Source organism: Microtus oregoni, unplaced genomic scaffold (genome assembly GCF_018167655.1).
Source record: "Microtus oregoni isolate MIOR12 unplaced genomic scaffold, Mior012 000044F_ref0000062, whole genome shotgun sequence".
NCBI lineage: Eukaryota > Metazoa > Chordata > Mammalia > Rodentia > Cricetidae > Microtus > Microtus oregoni.
In genome coordinates, this window is record NW_024543218.1 from 18428094 (window position 1) to 18447890 (window position 19797).

The following is a 19797-nucleotide window of genomic DNA, read 5'->3' on the forward strand; positions in this document are numbered from 1 at the left end:
GTCATACATGTAGGCAAAACACCCATCCACATAAAATAGTATAATCATTCCAATACATCAAATGTTTCGTTGAAACAATAACCCAAACTACTTCAGAGTTACGTAGTAATATGTTTAAATGATTATTTTTCTAAATTTTGTTTTCATGTGCAAAAGAATGCCTGAGGTTTCTTTAGAGAACACTTTTACGTCAAGGTGATTCAAGCACACAGACACGGAAATAACTTTTCCACAACCCTAAAATGAGCGAAAAATAAAGTCAATGCCTATGCAAATGTAATCACTACTTAGTATAAATTAAGACAACAACCTTTCCTTTCTATTTAGACAATACCTGATACTTGTTCTTATTGTATATAGTTTTATTATATTAGAGTTAAAACCTTGCCTTTTTATTTAGACAAAAAGGGGGAAATGTTGTGGGATAATCTTTTTGCTTGCTGTGAAGATGTGCCACTCAGATTGGTTTAATAAAAAGCAGAATGGCCAACAGCTAGGCAGGACTTTTGAGGCAGAGAGAACACTGGGAAGAAGAAGCAGAGATGACATGAGACATATTAATAATAAGTCTTTGTGTCATTATGGGGGGGGGGGAGCCAGCAGTCCAGACAAAAAGTCCAACTACGAAAAGATTCCACAATCCAAAGTCACTCTTATAATCAATAGTTTTGCCTTGTGTCTAATACAGTCAGCAACTTCTCAACGCTCCTGCCATTGTTCTAGAGACTCCTGAATGCAGCATGCTGGGCTGGGCTGTTTTTTTTAAGCAGAGCTGATCTACTATCAGCCTTTTTGCTCCCAGGCCCCACGCAAGCATTCTGCCCTCTACAACTTCCTCCTTCATCTGTGATTTCATGCCTTCAACAACAGGTCCAGCGACCTCCTCTCTTTCAATCCTTCCTAAAGTGTCAGCAGAGATAACTCTCTATTCACACCCTACAAGTCTCAGATCCCAAGCCCACGAACAACACCAATCATAGAAGTGGACATGGCCTCTACTTCAAGAAGACCGAGTCCAGGGGCTGGAGAGATGGCTCAGTGGTTAAGAGCATTGCCTGCTCTTCCAAAGGTCCTGAGTTCAATTCCCAGCAACCACATGGTGGCTCACAACCATCTGTAATGAGATCTGGCGCCCTCTTCTGGTCTGTAGGCATACAGACAGAACATTGTATACTAAATAAATAAATATTTTTTAAAAAAAAAAGAAGAAGACCGAGTCCAGAAGATACAAAACTCACCTTGGTGTTCTCATCTCATTTATTATCCTCTCCTCTTACTTTACTGAACAAACGTTGAGCTATTCAGTGGTGACTACCAACAAAAACAAAACAAGAGAAACAAGGGCACAGCCATAATCCTTAAACCAATACAGAAATAAAACAACTGGGATGAAGAATTCATAATAACGAAAGATGAAGACTGAAGTGAATGCTGTTGAGACTTCCTGCCCCGACGTCTGCAGTGAGCACAGTGCCACAGTCGCTCCCTGTAAGTATCCACAGCAGACACAAACAACTGCCGCCCATCCTGTCACCTATGGGACGGCTGGCGCCGTTCCTTGCGCTTTACAATGACACTGTATTTTTTTGCCCACGCGCCATAAGTAAGAGCTGACTTACAAAAGTAAGTCTCAAACCCAGGTTAAATACGAACAAGTCATCTAAGAAAGGAAACATGTGTCACGAATCGATTCCCTTCTGCTGTGATTCTCAAGTTTTCTATCTTTCTGCACACAGTAGAAACAAATCACAGAAGAAATCTGAAGACAGAGGGGGGCGGAGAGAAGACTGAGAACGCAAGGGAGGAAAAGGAGAGACCCACAAGTAGGAAGGCTGCCTCTATTTCGGTGTCTGCGAGATCAGCTCTGCCCCCTACAGGACAATGAAACAAAGGCAAAGCGATTAAGCGACGAGATACTAACAGGCACCGCGCATGGGTTCTAGGAAAGTGTCTCTGAAAGACAAGCTGAAAAGCTAGTTTTAGGGCTTGGCTTACTCCTTAGGTCGCCACATTCAGAAGACAAGAAGCTGGGGAATCAAAAGAACAGGCAGCATTGAGCTTCCAAAGTGAGCTGTCTACTGTGGAAAAGACTGAAAGTTCATAAATGCACTTAAGTGGAAGGACGCCCAGATTTACAACTTTCAATTGCCTAATTCTTTTAATGAACATATATATTAAACCAACACTACCTTTCCTCCCTAACATTACTATGCTCTTATTTTTCTGAATCTCGTTTAAGAAGAGCCGGGCGATGGTGGCGCACGCCTTTAATCCCAGCACTCGGGAGGCAGAGGCAGGCGGATCTCTGTGAGTTCAAGACCAGCCTGGTCTACAGAGCTAGTTCCAGGACAGGCTCCAAAAGCCACAGAGAAACCCTGTCTCGAAAAACCAAAAAAAAAAAAAAAAAAAAGAAATTCTGAAAAGCAAGTTTTTAATTCTCATAAATATCAACTGTTACACAAAAAGATAATAGAGAGACCTCAAATCCCTTCCCAGATTGATCCCCTTAACAAATATTAGAGCATTTATGTGTTTTCATTTGTTTGCAAAAATGTATCAGCTAAATCCACGACAAGAATATTCCAAAGACAAGTAAAAAATCCAAGAGCATCCTGAGTGGGCAGTTGAGAAGGCCACTGCCAAGCTTTCACGGCCTGAGTCCATTTCCCGGGTCCCTAAGATGCAGCTTGTTGTGCCATAATGATCTATCTGTCAGTTTAATTTAGAGAAAATCACGGAGTTAGGAATACAACATAAAGTCACAACAAAAAGCAGTGTGTGTCAGAATAAAACATTAAAACACCAACTGAAGGATCAATGAAAGAAAGCTATAACGCCCCGAATGATGTTGTTCTGGTGGACATGTTCAGTTTTTCACAAGTCCTTCCATTCATATTTGTGAAGCACACAGAGGACACAGATACTCAGTCATTAAAATCGAGTGCCTCTAGACAAATCTCCACCCAGGATAACAGGATCTACTTATTCTGGCTTTTAAGAAATGTTTAGCTCCAAAGTAAAGGTTCCCAAGCTCTGAAAACCATCAACAATTTTCACAATGTTTTGTTTGTAACCACTGACTCTCAGACAAATCTGGCGAAACCCGAATTAAAGGAGTCAGTGTGTGCACCAGACACTTGGGTGAGGAAGTGGAATATTGGGGCATGAGTCACTGGGCGGCGATGATGACAGACAAGGCATGGTCCGGGGAAACCACACCCTTGCAGTTCCTAACTTGTGAGTGACTAGTAATTTCCATGTTTCTTTTTAACCAAATCTCCAAATCTTATGATTCAATCTTTCTTTAAAATTAATAAAAGGCAGAATCATAAATTTTCAACACAATTATTAGAAACATTCCCCTGGGTGCTGCCGAGCTTGAGGACATGCGTTCCAACCCTGAAAAGCACATGCTTGAAAAGAACTGATTCTGACCTGCACACACGTGGTAGCGTATGTTTCCCCCATAAACAAACAAATCGATTATAAGTTTTAAACATCACCTATAATCCTAGGAGTATATGGAAAACAATGAAAGCAGGCAATTGTAGAAATAATTCTAAGTGATAAAAGAGTAATTTTACATCCTCTGAACATCTATGATTTAACTATTGTTTATTTTTATAATCAATCATCACCAGGGTTGTATCATAATAAAGGGTATTACTACAGGATAATAAATTTGGTTAACTAGAATGCAAATAAAACTTTTTAAAAGATCCGGAAATCTTCTGGGGTAGAGAATAGGACTTTTTCCTCCGGCCAGCAAAGTGCTTCAACAGCTAAAGAAAGGCACTTGGTCAGGCAAGTCCAACAACGTGAGTTTAATTCCCAGTTACTACAATGAAAGGAGAAAAGCAATCCCTGAAAGTTGTCCTCTGACCACACACACACTCACACACACACACACACACACACACACACACTCTCACACACTCACACACACATACACACTCACACACACACACACTCACATACACACACACACCCTGCTACACGCAGGCCTACATTCACACAGCATAGGAAGAACAGAGGTTAATGATATGGTATAACACTGACCCAAGTTCTGAAAAAGCCGTGACGAATATTCTTTACTATGATGAAGAAAATGAATAGTGGAGAATCTGGCTCTATGAAGTAACTACTAAAGAAAAAATATTCACAGTCATAATTCAAACAAAACCAAGTAAACACTATCAGCAAGGGATAACGTGACCACAGCATTTGTGAGTAAAACAGAACTTAACATGCTAAGGACAAGAAAGGGGATGTGTGGCTTAAGTACTGGGTTACAACAGTGCTTAATTAGAAATTATAACCTGAGTTTCAAGAGAGTTGATAATAAAAAGTCTGGAACTCAGTAGCAAAACCAATGTGTTCACGTGTTACGCTGCCTATTTGATCACCTAGAGAAACTAAATAACTTGAAGAAACCAAGAACCCAGCATAACGGAAAATAGATACGCAACGAGAAGACTGGAGTGGAAGGAGGAGCCTTAGAATCCAGGTAAGCAGACCTCTGATGGCCTAGTGTGTAAATTTCACAGCTGAGCCTGGGCATTAACTAAGCATCAAATACCTTACACACTTAAGATACAGACCATGTTTACTCTTGATTGGTTCTTCTCCCCTGGCCCTCCTAATTCTTCTGGATAATTTACTGCTACAGCAAATTGGACGAAATAGGATTATGGGCACTAAAACCCGGGTGCCAGATCCAGTGGAAACCCAGACACGCGGGAGGAGGCAGGCAGGGGCTGTCGATGAGATATCACGGCAGGGTGAGGAAGCTGAAGCCCTGACGAGGAGGAGGCAGTCTCTGCACACAGAGCGGAAAACGGCCGAACACGGGGTACTGATGTCCCAAATGCCTGAAAATGCTTCTATCTGCGCAGAAATCTATCTTGAGAATCACTGAATACATAACTATAGTTTTCGAGGCCTTGGAGACACAGCTTAGTAGTAGAGTACTTGCTTGGTATGCACACGGCCTTGGGTTCAATTCCCAGTAAAACACACACACACACATACACAAAAACGCATGGCGTTTTTAAAGGTCATTTAGTAAAATCAGAGTATTTTGGTATATTACATTAAAACAGGAACTTTTTTAAAAAAAATAAAATATCCTAAATTGGTTTGGAAAAGGTCAGGGTCTTAAGAGGGTCATTGTAAGGTTTTGGTTTTTTAAGCTTTTTGCTTGCTTGCTTTTGTTCTATTTGGTTTTTGAGACAGTCTCCTTGGAGAGTCTAGAACTCACTATGTAGAGCAGGCTAGTCTTGAACTCATTGAGATTCACCTGCCTCTGCCACCCCATTTCTGGGATTAAAGGAATTCACTACTACACCCAGCAGAAATTGACATGTATTACTTTAATGATTATGATAAGACATTTAGGAAAACCAAGAGGAAAACAATAGTTAATTGGTGTGGGAAGTCCTTCTGCCTATGCGTTGCTTTTATTGGTTAATGAATAAAGAAACTACTTTGACTTATAGCAAGGCAGAACTTAGCTAGGCAGGGAAAACTAAACTGAATGCTGGGAGAACGAAAGTAGAGTCAGTGAGAAGCCATGTACCCCGGCCAGAGACAGACGCCAGATGGAATCTTGCCAACAAGCCACAGCTACGTGGTGATATACAGATTAATGGAGATGGGTTAGTTCAGGATATAAGAGCTAGCTAAAAATATGCTTAAGCTATTGGCCAAGCAGTGATTCAAATGATAGAGTTTCTGTGAGATTATTTCAGGTCCGAGCAGCCAGGAACAAACAAGAGACCTCCTACTACAGTTAATAATCTCAAGAACCAACTAAGTGTCACACTGGGACTGAGCAGAGTGGTTTTATATACATTTTCATATCAGTACTGAGAGTAGAAGGAGCAAGCAGTAAAGACAGCAGCTACAAATGCTGTGTAAATGCAGTGGAACTGAGAGAGCCACCATGTACCCGGGAAGCCAAAGAGAACCTTCCAGCCTCTGTAACAATGGTTACCACATGAGAGGGAAAAGTACCCATGATGAGAAGTTACACTGTGTCCTTTTAAGTCCCACATTAACTCTAATATGTAAGGCTGATATGTAAGGACGTGATGAATTCAACGTTAAACTTGAAGGCATGCACCTAGTTGAGTCTGTACCTGGCTCTTTCCCACTTCAGTAAATGCCACCAAGCACTAGGCATGGACTGAGGTCTTGTGTATTCTGAAAGTGACTCCCACACACCAGGTCCCTGTTACTTGATCCTGCCTACTCCCCTCCCCCATAAGGATCCAAGGCCAGACATCTAACTCCAGCTGAGCCAAGCAGGCAGCCTCTTCCTCAGAAAGGTCAGAGAAAAGCATGACTAACAGAAAGAAACAAAGCTAGCATTCCGAGCTCAGAAGAAGCGTTTGTAACAGTGCTGGAAGAGGCCATCTGGGCTGACTGGGGCTGACCTTTCCTTCTAGAGTCTAGGATGTCCGGGTGGCAGTCCACATGTGTTGTGGACAGGAGCACAGCGCAGCACTGTGTTTTCCTGGCCCGACTTTAAAGAGAGCTCGCTGTTCATGGAAACCCACACCATCCTGCATAATTTACACGGACTGTTTACTTTCCAGCTTGCTGGTACATGGGGCATGCTCTCAGTGGGACTATTGATTTTAAGATGCTGTCAGATTAATAACCTTCTGTAAGAAGTCATCCGAGCAAAGGTAATTGAATTTCTACTTTTCTACTTACACTAATCTTGGATCATGATTTGTGAAGACCCTACTAGTGAGAACAGGAAAGATCTAGTAATCTATTAATAGTAAGGAAGCAGTTCAAAAGTATCAGAGGGTCAAAATACAACAAGTTCTAACAAACCTACCATACTAATTCTTTTTTTTAAAAAAAAAATCTTTTAGCAAACTAGACAAGTAGGAGTTTCTTTTTTTTAAACATTTATTTATTTATTATGTGTACAGCATTCCTTCCATGTGTACCTGCAAGCCAGAAGGGGGCGCCAGGTCTCATTATAGATGGTTGTGAGCCACCATGTGGTTGCTGGGAATTGAACTCAGGACCTCTGGAAGAACAGTCAGTACTCTTAACCACTGAGCCATCTCTCCAGCCCCCATCCTAATTCTTGTAATGATGTTTTTAAAACCAAATTAACACTACTCAATTGCTAATCATTTATATTTTTGATAAGTGTAATTTAAATTACCAGAGTCGAAATCATTAAAAGTTATTTAAATTATTAAATTATTTAAAATAGCATTCAAAAGCTATACATTACTTAAAAATAAAGTTTGGTCTTAAAAACTAAAGATGATTTTCTTTAGTTTTAAATAAGTGAACCACAGTAAAAGACCAAATACAAACTGTACTTCATCTTTATCTTATCACTTAATATTGTGGAAAATCTCAAAAACCCATGAATTTTATTACCCCATCTAGTATAAGAAAAAAATTCATAAACATTAGTGAAAATTCTCTAAGCTGTGTACACAGTTAAACATTAACCCAAATAACCTATCAGTAAGTAACAACACTTCTGGTAGATTCAACAAAACAGCCATGCAGTGCTGACATCTGGTCAACAAAGTACCATATATTAGACCACTTAAGTCATACACGAACCATAAGATCACAAGGGCACTGAAAAACCCCTCATCACCTATGACCTTGGAGCCACCACAGAGCCAACAACCCACCTCTCCTGTTTGTGGTGACATCAACCCAGATCCATACAAACTTCCTGCGCTACCAGCCACGTAAAAGAACAGCACCTACAGTTATGGACAGACAGCACCTAATGCCTGCTAAGTGCCAAGTGTGCTAATATGTGTGCGGTGTGTGTACCTGTGCACAGATTACCCAGAGAGCCTCGCAAACTGGTGTTCCCCATCCCAGCTACACTGAGAGGCCACACTGGATGACGGCCTGATCCACACCACATCTGCTTCATCCAGGTACACTCCGACATTAACAAAGGATGCATTCCGAGAAAGCATCCCTGCTGCTCAGCAGAAACAATACGTTTAATTTAAAACCACTGCTGGGCTGGTGAGATGGCCTTGGAAGACCACCAAAGTGAGCTGCATCCCTGGAACTGACTGTGGAGGCCAAGCATGCACTCGCAAAAGTTGTCCTCCGTGCACACACACACACCTGCAGTTTTACACAATAAATCAAATTTGTAAAAACTCACATAGAACTAGAGTTGCGTTAGTAAACAGTAGCTGCTGCTACTAGTTATTTCGCATTTGCTACTTCTTGGTAGCGGTCCAAGTACGGAATGGGCCACAAAAGGACACACCCACAACCGTGGCCAAGTCAGAGAGAAGTGGGGACGTGGCAACTGTGGTTGCAGAGTCACTCTGGAAGCGGGGGACAGGGCGACAGAGGCTCTGCTTGCACCTACTGCTAGGTTTCCGGGAACCTTCCTATCCAGACTAGAAGCCAGCAACGAGGCCAGCAAATGCGCTTTGGCGGCGTGGCACACAGCTAAGTAGTCAGGAAGCTCCGCTGTCCAGAGTCGCACACACCCACCCAAGCGCTATGCTGGGATGATGGGATCAAAACACTTAATTTTATTTCAACAGTGATCCAACAGTTCAGGCAGTGTTATTTTGACGGGGGCCAGTTACACGGAATCTCTGCAGCGGGCGCGAGGCTAGACGTGACCGAGGTGAAAGACTGTGAGAACCACTTCCACCGTGGACACTAATCCCAGCAACAACCTTCAAGCACTTTACCTCGTCTAAAGAAAACAGAACAGACCAGCTCGAGAAGACTTGAGACAGCAAATGACAGAAGCAGACTCAAAAACAAGACAGCATCCAACTCCAAAGGGACCTTGGCTTTCGTTTGTTTTGCATTCTTTCCTGTTCGACTTTTAAGTTGCAAATAGGACCTATCTTCCTATGAGATAAAAATTCTAATTGTTGCTGGGCAATGGTGGCACACGCCTTTAATCCCAGCACTTGGGAGGCAGAGGCAGGCGGATCTCTGTGAGTTCGAGACCAGCCTGGTCTACATGAGCTAGTTCCAGGACAGGCTCCAAAACCACAGAGAAACCCTGTCTCGAAAAACCAAAAAAAAAAAAAAAATCTAATTGTTCATACAAACATAAAAAGTAATAAATATTATTTTCATATTATAGTATGATAGTTGATACAGTAATCATGTAATTATCTTTTATCTTTGGTTATGTCCAAGTGTACGTAAATATATTAAAGATCTCAGAGAGTGAGTTAGAATTTTCCCCACCCGCAAACACACCTCATCAATGCTCTCACTTTAAAGACTGGGACACTGGGCTGGAAGGTGGTGGCAAACGCCATTAATCCCAGCACTGAGAAGCAGAGACAAACGGATCTCAGTGAGTTCAATGCCAGCCTGGTCCACAGAGTGGATTCCAGACAGCCAGTGATACACAGAGAAACCCTGTCTTGAAAAATAAAACAAACCAAAGAAAGATTAGGATTCTGCCTGTGAGGAAGACTGGGGCACACGCCAGAATCTGGACTCCATTGAGCGTATCTGCCCATCACCTGCCATTATCTCCTTTACATTTGTAATGGAATAAGACATGTTATTTTAACATGGATCCAAATATCCAAGAAATGTTATTTTGATGGAATCTAGTTACACACAATTTCTGCAACTGGACATGATTTTTACACAAGGCTAGACATAACTGAAGTTTTCTGTCTCCTATATGCAAAAATTTTCAAGTCTAATTTGTAACAACTTCCATGCATGTAGTTTAAAGTGAATAATAACAAATATATAGCACAGCCAATTCCTCTACGGTAACGTTTATTTTCTCAACTGGGGTAAACTATCATTTGTAATACATAATGTTTAATTATTTCAAGTCATTTGGAAAACAGAGCCTATAAATACCTAAGTTATTACATCAGTATGGAGATTCTGATAATGTCCTATACGTACAGCAAAGGCGGGGAGCAGTGTTGTGGGTACAGAGGGGAAGCCTACTAGAGTCAAAACATCTTGGGAAACCGTTTGCTTTTGTTTCCCTAGAATACGCAGAATACGTAGCCATTTGGATTTAGAGATTTCAGTTAAGAACACTTGTTGTGCTATTTTATTTAAAGAAATTTATTTGAAATATAACTATTTTTTTTTTTTGAGGCAGGGTTTCTCTGTAGCTTTGGGGGCTGTCCTGGAACTTGCTCTTATAGACCAGGTTGGCCCTAAACTCACAGCGATCCACCTGCCTCTGCCTCCTGAGTGCTGGGAGTAAAGGTGTGCGCCACCACTGCCCATCAAAATACGACTACTTATGGAGCTGTTTAAATGAAACATGACATATGTTGTGGTTTGAATGTGAGCCTCCAATCCATGTGCTGGCATGGAGATCTGCCATGACTCTGGCAACCCAGTGCTGAAACCTAGAGAGGCAGGGCCTGGTAGAAGGTCTCAGATGAGTGGGGACAAGGCCTTCCACAGGGAGCAAACTACTTCTCACTGGAGGATGGACTGACCCCAGGAGGGGAGATGATTACAAAGAGCAAGGCTGGCTCCTGACTCTCCGGCTTCTTGTCTGCCTGCCTCACCTCCTTCTCCCCAAACTCCCATCAGGCAGGCTGTGACAGGGTAGCCAGCATCCTACTAGACAGGAGCGTCCTCCCATCAGGCAGGCTGTGATGGGGTAGCCAGCATCCTACTAGACAGGAGCGTCCTCCCATCAGGAAGGCTGTGACAGGGTAGCCAGCATCCTTACTATACAGGAGCGTCCTCCCATCAGGAAGGCTGTGACAGGGTAGCCAGCATCCTACTAGACAGGAGCATCCTCCCATCAGGCAGGCTGTGACAGGGTAGCCAGCATCCTACTAGACAGGAGCGTCCTCCCATCAGGCAGGCTGTGACGGGGTAGCCAGCATCCTACTAGACAGGAGCGTCCTCCCATCAGGAAGGCTGTGACAGGGTAGCCAGCATCCTTACTATACAGGAGCATCCTCCCATCAGGCAGGCTGTGACGGGGTAGCCAGCATCCTACTAGACAGGAGCATCCTCCCATCAGGAAGGCTGTGACAGGGTAGCCAGCATCCTACTAGACAGGAGCATCCTCCCATCAGGCAGACTGTGACGGGGTAGCCAGCATCCTACTAGACAGGAGCATCCTCCCATCAGGCAGGCTGTGACGGGGTAGCCAGCATCCTACTAGACAGGAGCGTCCTCCCATCAGGCAGGTTGTGACAGGGTAGCCAGCATCCTACTAGACAGGAGCGTCCTCCCATCAGGCAGGCTGTGACGGGGTAGCCAGCATCCTACTAGACAGGAGCGTCCTCCCATCAGGAAGGCTGTGACAGGGTAGCCAGCATCCTACTAGACAGGAGCGTCCTCCCATCAGGAAGGCTGTGACAGGGTAGCCAGCATCCTTACTATACAGGAGCATCCTCCCATCAGGCAGGCTGTGACGGGGTAGCCAGCATCCTACTAGACAGGAGCATCCTCCCATCAGGAAGGCTGTGACAGGGTAGCCAGCATCCTACTAGACAGGAGCATCCTCCCATCAGGCAGGCTGTGACGGGGTAGCCAGCATCCTACTAGACAGGAGCATCCTCCCATCAGGCAGGCTGTGACGGGGTAGCCAGCATCCTACTAGACAGGAGCATCCTCCCATCAGGCAGGCTGTGACAGGGTAGCCAGCATCCTACTAGACAGGAGCGTCCTCCCATCAGGCAGGCTGTGACGGGGTAGCCAGCATCCTACTAGACAGGAGCATCCTCCCATCAGGAAGGCTGTGACAGGGTAGCCAGCATCCTACTAGACAGGAGCATCCTCCCATCAGGCAGGCTGTGACGGGGTAGCCAGCATCCTACTATACAGGAGCATCCTCCCATCAGGCAGGCTGTGACGGGGTAGCCAGCATCCTACTAGACAGGAGCATCCTCCCATCAGGAAGGCTGTGACGGGGTAGCCAGCATCCTACTAGACAGGAGCATCCTCCCATAAGGAAGGCTGTGACAGGGTAGCCAGCATCCTACTAGACAGGAGCATCCTCCCATCAGGCAGGCTGTGACGGGGTAGCCAGCATCCTACTAGACAGGAGCATCCTCCCATCAGGCAGGCTGTGACGGGGTAGCCAGCATCCTACTAGACAGGAGCATCCTCCCATCAGGCAGGCTGTGATGGGGTAGCCAGCATCCGTACTAGACAGGAGCGTCCTCCCATCAGGCAGGCTGTGATGGGGTAGCCAGCATCCATACTAAACAGGAGCGTCCTCCCATCAGGCAGGCTGTGACAGGGTAGCCAGCATCCTACTAGACAGGAGCATCCTCCCATCAGGCAGGCTGTGACAGGGTAGCCAGCATCCTTACTATACAGGAGCGTCCTCCCATCAGGCAGGCTGTGACAGGGTAGCCAGCATCCTACTAGACAGGAGCGTCCTCCCATCAGGCAGGCTGTGACGGGTAGCCAGCATCCTACTAGACAGGAGCGTCCTCCCATCAGGCAGGCTGTGACAGGGTAGCCAGCATCCTTACCAGACAGGAGCAGGTGCTGGTGTTGTGCTCCCGCCTTCTAGAGCTCTGAGTTGAACAAGCTTCTTCACAGTATACATAGCTCAGTCTTGGCTATTTTGTAGAAATTTAAAAAGCGGCCTAAGACAGATGCCATAGAACAGATCTGTGTCCCAGGTCTATACAGCTGCACAACCGTCTCCACATTTTAACTAAGAAACCTTCCTTACCATAACGACTCTCGAAACTCACTTGTAGTTACTGCTCACTCCTACTTCCGGCACGGACCGCTTAGTCAATCCTTGTCTGTAGATTTGCATACTTGTCTCTCATTTGCAATTCATATTAGATATGAAATTACAGCATAGGTCTTAGTGTGCTGTCTAGAGCTTCATCCATGTTGGAACATGTTGAGGACTCTGCTCTTTCGTGTTGCCATTACAAAATGCTGCTTTCCTAGGAGGTGCTGCCTTCGAAGCTAACGACAACAGTAATTTACAGCAGAAAACATTTCAAACTACTTGTTTAGATAAAGAATTAAGCAACTACACCATCTACTTGAAATATATTCACTTTAAATGCTGAGATTTGTTTTTAATCAGATTCTTATGAATAACTGTTATTATTTTGTATTCATAATTACAACTTCATGTTCAATTTTTTTTACTTTTGCATATAAAAGACTCCCTGCCATCCTGAAGGTTATGTTACATAGGTTGGAGAGAGTGTGTCTGCTAACATGGCCATGTGCACCCATAGCATGTTATTAAATAGGGAGCACCGGGATGACTTGCTGCCCGAGAGTAACGTAGAGAGTTCTACTAACGCTGTGAGTTCCTTCAACAGGAATTCACCAATTTAGTAAAACACAAAACAAAAAGACACATGCACAGAAGAACTGAGCAGAAGTTTTACTGATTCAGGCTGTAAATAAATATTCACTTCATTATACTCAGAAACTATCTGCAATTATAACACACAGTAATCCTAAAACTTAACCATTATTTTACTTTTTACAGGATCCTATAGAAATAACATTGTCCTCATGCCAGCTGGAAGTTAATTTTAAAAAAACAATGTCCCTTCTCCCAACAAAGTTTGTCCTCAGGACTAGGGACATTATCAGGGATTGGTTAGAAGTGGTAGAGGGTTGGGGTGGAAATGAAGTAGGCTCAGAAATCTCTCTTGAAAAAAAAAGGGGGGGAATTGATGGGATGGTATAATAGGTAGATTAGTGTGAGCTTACTCATACTAATAATAATAGTAATAGTGAAATTATTCATGAGATATTATTTATAGGCAATTTACATTGACATAGATTCTTCTGTATTGAAACAAATTAAAATTATATTTGTTATATTGAATATACTCCTATTTCTGTTTATATTATTTGTACACCTATGCAAAATAATTTTCTCAAATTGTATGCATGCATGTTTCTACCTCTGCTTAAGACATTTTGTATACTGATACAATTTTAAGATATATTTATCATATTGCATTATACATATCTACCTCTGATCAAAATACTTATACATTCTTTACATTTTGAGGTCATTTTCCTAATTTGCTGTACATTTGTTTAAAGATTATTTAATTTTTTAATATAAAGACTTAGTCTTTAAGTATATAGATACTAAGAACTACAGTCATCCATGTTTGTCACACTTATAGTTAGACTAAATCAGGTTCTTTAGATGCATAGAGACTGTATTCCACATAGACAGGTAATCTTTATACACTTCAAAGAACTGTAGAATATGGCATTTAAATAACTTAAGAGTTTGTTGACATTAGACACTACTGCTCCAAGTGGAGTGTCTATTCCCAAGAGAATGTTGGACACCAAAGACACTCCATTTGGAGCTTGTTTTCCTCTTGGCAAAACTGGCCTTTGGGCAAGGAACTGCCCCTGCCTCGACCACTGACAAAATGCATGGTGTCCAGACTGGACAAGTAGGATTCAAGCAAAAAGACTGCCAGATCTTGCCAAGACAGGGTAAGATAGTTTTTCAAATTTTCCTGCCTCTGAAAATGGTCTTTCAGATATTCTAGGCCTTAGCCAAAGTTGGTTGCCCCAATGCTGCACATGAGACGTTGGGTGATTGCCCAGGTCATTTCTTGTTCCTTTTGGTAGTTGCTTGATTGTACTTCCTATTTACTCAAGTAATACTGCCCTTCTTAGGTCTTGGATGGGGTTGAAGCCTAGATATGCAGAATTATTTTTCTCATGACTTTGCCAAGACATTTTTACTATAAGACTTAGACTCCTTATGATAGGATGATTATTGAAACATTGCGTATATGTTTTTTGTTTGATGTTGATCAAGCGGGTTGTAAATCTAATTTTTATGTATGTTTTTGTCTCATCTTTTTCCCTGTACAATACTTGATATTTGTTCTTACTGTATATAGTTTTTTTATTAGGCTTAGAGCTCTCTTATTTAGACAAAAGGGGGAGGTACTGTGGGAACTCCTTCAGCCAATGGCCTTTACAATACCGGCCCACTTTGGGAGTGGTCTTATGTACCATAAATGCAGACAAAACGAGTGTGGGGTCTCTTGGCTGCTGGATTCAGTTCCAGTTCCCAGCACATGCAGAGGCCTGCAGATTGCTACCCTTTCTATGAGTTTATCCCTAAATAAATAAACAAACCTTTCTATACTCCATTCTGGGCTATTCTAGATCTCTTTTGTACACCAACACCTAGGGACTATGGACAATGAAATTTTCTAGTCAAGTTAAAACTCTTCCAACAGTGAGAAAAGTCTTGAGTTGAAAACCCAACTTATCCCAGTTCTCTAGAGAAAAAGAAGTGTCCAGGTTGGCCTCCATAACGCACATATGTTCTGTGTGGTAGAGGAACGCCAACTCTAGAGACGCTCAGAAGAAAAAAGCAGCAGACACACACATCTGGTGGTTCTCTGGATCTGGGATTCAGTCAACACTGGGGTAAGTCTAACCCTTCTGCATGTTTTACCTTTAAGCCAATACAATGTCCCCCTCTCAAAATAATTTGCGTTGCATTAGTTTTACCAAAAAAGCTTAAACTGACACAAGAAAGATCATGTAAAAGATAAACAGCAATCATTTGGGGACTTGACAACGGAGACTAATTTGTTTGTTTGTTTGGGTTTTTTGATTTTGTTTTTCAAGACAGGGTTTCTCTGTAGCTTTGGTGCTTGTCATGGAACTCGCTCTTGTAGACCAGGCTGGCCTCAAACTCACAGAGATCTGCCTGCCTCTGCCTCCCAAGTGCTGGGATTAAAGGTGTGCGCCACCACCGCCCAGTTGAGACTTAACGTTCTTAACCATCTGTATGGTGCTCTACAAGGGACCACTCTGAATCTCCCTATAATCACACTTACATACACACAGGAAACAGTGCCTTGTACACACACAAGGCACATTTACACATCCTGACTTAACTAAGAAAGGAGAAGATTTAAAGTTCCCAACTACTTATAATTAACACCAGATGTCAGTCAAGTTCATGTTACTTAGAGTAGTTTAAGTTAATAGATGAATCCTCCTCTTGACTAACATTAAAAGCCACAGAGCATTCATCTGCTGGACTTGGGATGGCTTAGTAGTTAAAAGTGTATGCTGAGTTTGCAGAACCAAAGCTGGGTTCCTAGTACCCGCATCAAGTCACTGAAAATATGTAAATGTGGATTTGCTTAATTTCCTACTTCTGGTTTCTGTGAGAATTTTATGTTTAAACTGATGAGAGCTTTAAAAGCAAAGGAGAAGCTAACCCAGAACCAGAGAGTGCACTGAATTTACATGTCAGCGTCAGTGCTTCCCATGAAGACCTCTGTATGGAAATGTGATACTACTATACACGCGTCTATCTGTGCAATACGTCACCATGAATCAACCAACATATCCCCAAAACAGACTGCACTCTCAGATTTGTCTCATCTTTAAGATGTTTTAATTATCACATCACCAATTCAAAAAATTTAAAATGTGACTGGTTTTCTTCACACACAAAAGGCTTAAATATATAATTATATGTTTAACAAAAAAAATTGAAGACTAATGCATCATCGTTTTTAAGGAGTGTAAATGTGGCTAAATGGTTGAATATTTGCCTTATAAGTACAAAGCAATAATGGGTTCAATAATGGGTATTCCCAAGAATCAAAAGAAATGTTTTAATGTGTAATAACAAATATAATTCACCAAAAAAACTAAAAAAATAAAAAACTAGGGCTTACAAAAAAGTAAGTTCATATATATATATATATATATATTATGTGTACAATATTCTGTTTGTGTGTATGCCCGCAGGCCAGATGACAGCACCAGACCCCATTACAAATGGTTATGAGCCACCACGTGGTTGCTGGGAATTGAACTCAGAACCTTTGGAAGAGCAGGCAATGCCCTTAACCTCTGAGCCATCTCTCTAGCCCCAAAAAAGTAAGTTCTAACAAACAAGCTTTTAGTTTTAAAAAAAGCAATAAATTTGGAATATTGTTATATAATTCTACTTATACATATAACCCTGGAGAGTTGACATAGTTCATAACTGGCAGTGATTAATCTAGCTACTTTGCTCTCTTAGGGCAAAAATTAGAGGCCAATTAGTATAAGCACCATTTTTCTAATTTACTTAAGGAAAATATAAAGAAAACGAAATTCACAGTAACATAATCCTCCTCTTTCAGTTAAAATCCCCAAAACCTATTTAGTCTTTACTTTAGGCAGTAGCTGGCTTAAATCGATAGCATAAAATACATACCAATTTGTGGAATTCAAACGCTTAAAAAAATGAAAAGCTCTGACCATCAACTCACCTTCTTTTGATACCAGACTATAGCATCTGTGACTTTGGACGCCATTTATTCCACTGAGATTACACAGTCGTCATTTTAAGCTGTACAGAGAGAAAACATGGAAATGACTTTATTCCCACTCTCCAGGAGTTAACAGCACACAGAGCACTCTGGCTATTTGTAAAACACCCTCCCCACGCCTGTTTCAGCAACACATCCTCTCGAGTAAACAAAAACCACATGTCATGATAAAGAAGTTGCTTTCGGATGGATATAGTAATTAACTATTCTTAGAAAAATAAATCTTTTAAATAAATTTCAGAATATTTCTGGCTATGCTGGAAATTTTATCCTTATAAACTAATATATAATAGAAACTAACAGGTCAGTTTTTCTCTGGTTCCTGTCAAGAAGCTGGTGTCAATTACTGTTGCTAACACATGGCTTGAGAGAAATGACAGAATTTGGAATCGTGTATTTTTATAATAAACAAAATCAAACTCACATCAACAAGACAAGCAGATTAAATGTTAAGTCAGTTTTAGGAACAGAAATAGTAAGAACATGTCAGATATCACAGTTTGAGGATAATGAGAAATTTACCATCTACCTTACAGTCACCTCAGACAGACAGTTTACCATCTACCTTACAGTCACCTCAGACAGTTTACCATCTACCTTACCGTCACCTCAGACAGTTTACCATCTACCTTACCGTCACCTCAGACAGCAGTTTCACAGCCCTACAACGATTTTCAGACCGACAGCGGTTAACACCAAGATACTTTCCTGGTCATAAGAGAGCAATGCTAAAGATACCACCTCTGACTATGTGGTAAGACAACAGATTCTGGGCAGAGCACTCACTACAACCCAGCATCCTCAAAGACAACCACCACCACCCCAGCACTTCTGGGAAATCAGTGAGAAAGTGCCCTACCTAGCCCATCCTACCACGTGCAGCAGACCCACAGCTGGAGAAATGCTAGCTAGCCTGTCAGGGTAATCACAACATCACAAATGTCACATGCCACTCTTGGGAGCACGCAGGCTTCTTGAAGATGTCAGGATTCAAATATAACAAAACTATTAGTTCAAATGTGAGGTAATAACCTCTAATGTTTAAAGCACAATTTACTTAATGCTTGTATTCTTGACAGCTGCACACAAAATTATTCATTTCCTTTCCTAATGAATCAATGATTACATTTACACTGGGCAAATCCAGGCAAAGTCTATTTTGAAATTATTGTCAAATCACCAAACATATGGAAAGAGGGCTCACAAAACCAAGGGATCTGATTCAAATACTGGCTCCAACATCCACTATTTAATACTGGAAAAGTTGATTAAGTTCTTTAAACCATGTTTCCCTTCATGTATAAAGGAGGAATTAGCCATTACAAATGATACACATAAGATACCTATCACAGAACTCAACAGACAGTACATGCCAATTTTATGAACTTTTCTACTTAAAAATTCTTAAATCTATTAAGAAGAAAATACTTAACGCTTCCTTTTGTGTGGAAAACAATTGAGTAAAAGAATAACAATAGCTGCCTGATTATCGTAAGATCACAACGTCTCAACTGCATACATGAGATTCAGAGATGCACAAGTTCCCTCTGAAGTTACGTTCATTTCTCTCACCACACAAACTTCTCACACATAAGTAACAACACTGAGGGCCAGCAGGAGGCTCGGCTGCCAGGGACATCAACCTGAGCCCCAGGGTCCACACAATGGAAGGAGAGGATGGATTCTGATGTCAACATGTGCGCCATGCTACACACATGCCCACACGCAATAAATAAATAAACATAAATAATAACCGGAGCCCCAGGGTCCACACGATGGAAGGAGAGGATGGATTCTGATGTCAACATGTGCGCCATGCCACACAACATGACCACAAGCAATAAATAAATAAACAAACAGAAATAATAAAGACAGTATTTAAACAAAACCAAGGGAAAATCCTTAGTATAAATGAGGACAACGTCTGCCTTGAATAAGATTTACAGAGTCAATCTCGCTTCCTGAAGCAAGGACCTCACGTTTTATTTTTATTTTTTTTTAAATTTATTTATTTATTAAGGATTTCTGCCTCCTCCCCGCCACTGCCTCCCATTTCCCTCCCCCTCCCCTGATCAAGTCCCCCTCCCTCATCTGCTCAAAGAGCAATCAGGGTTCCCTGACCTGTGGGAAGCCCAAGTACCGCCCACCTCTATTCAGGTCTAGTAAGGTGAGCATCCAAACTGCCTAGGCTCCCCCAAAGCCAATATGTGCAGTAGGATCAAAAACCCACTGCGGTTGTTCTTGAGTTCTCAGTATTTTTCATTGTGGAGAAAGGGGTACATTCACCCATTGCTGGTGGGAATGCAAACTTGTGCAACCACTCTGGAAAGCAGTGTGGCAGTTTCTCAGGAAATTCGGGATCAATCTACCCCTGGATCCAGCAATACCACTCTTGGGAATATACCCAAGAGAGGCCCTACCATACAACAAAAGTATATGCTCTACTATGTTCATAGCAGCATTGTTTGTAATA

The 19797-nt window shown here is 42.1% G+C and overlaps 1 protein-coding gene across 3 annotated transcripts in view; it reads right to left on the minus strand.

Annotated features, from left to right (window-relative positions):
* The window catches only part of LOC121434772 (protein PHTF2), a 91493-nt gene that overhangs the window by 43976 nt on the left and 27720 nt on the right, over window positions 1-19797 (minus strand). For all 3 annotated transcript variants that reach the window (XM_041633736.1, XM_041633733.1, XM_041633734.1), the window contains exon 2: window positions 17265-17344. In XM_041633736.1, the coding sequence (XP_041489670.1) occupies window positions 17265-17309 (45 nt within the window). In that variant the 5' untranslated portion in view covers window positions 17310-17344. The remainder of the gene's footprint in view (window positions 1-17264; window positions 17345-19797) is intronic.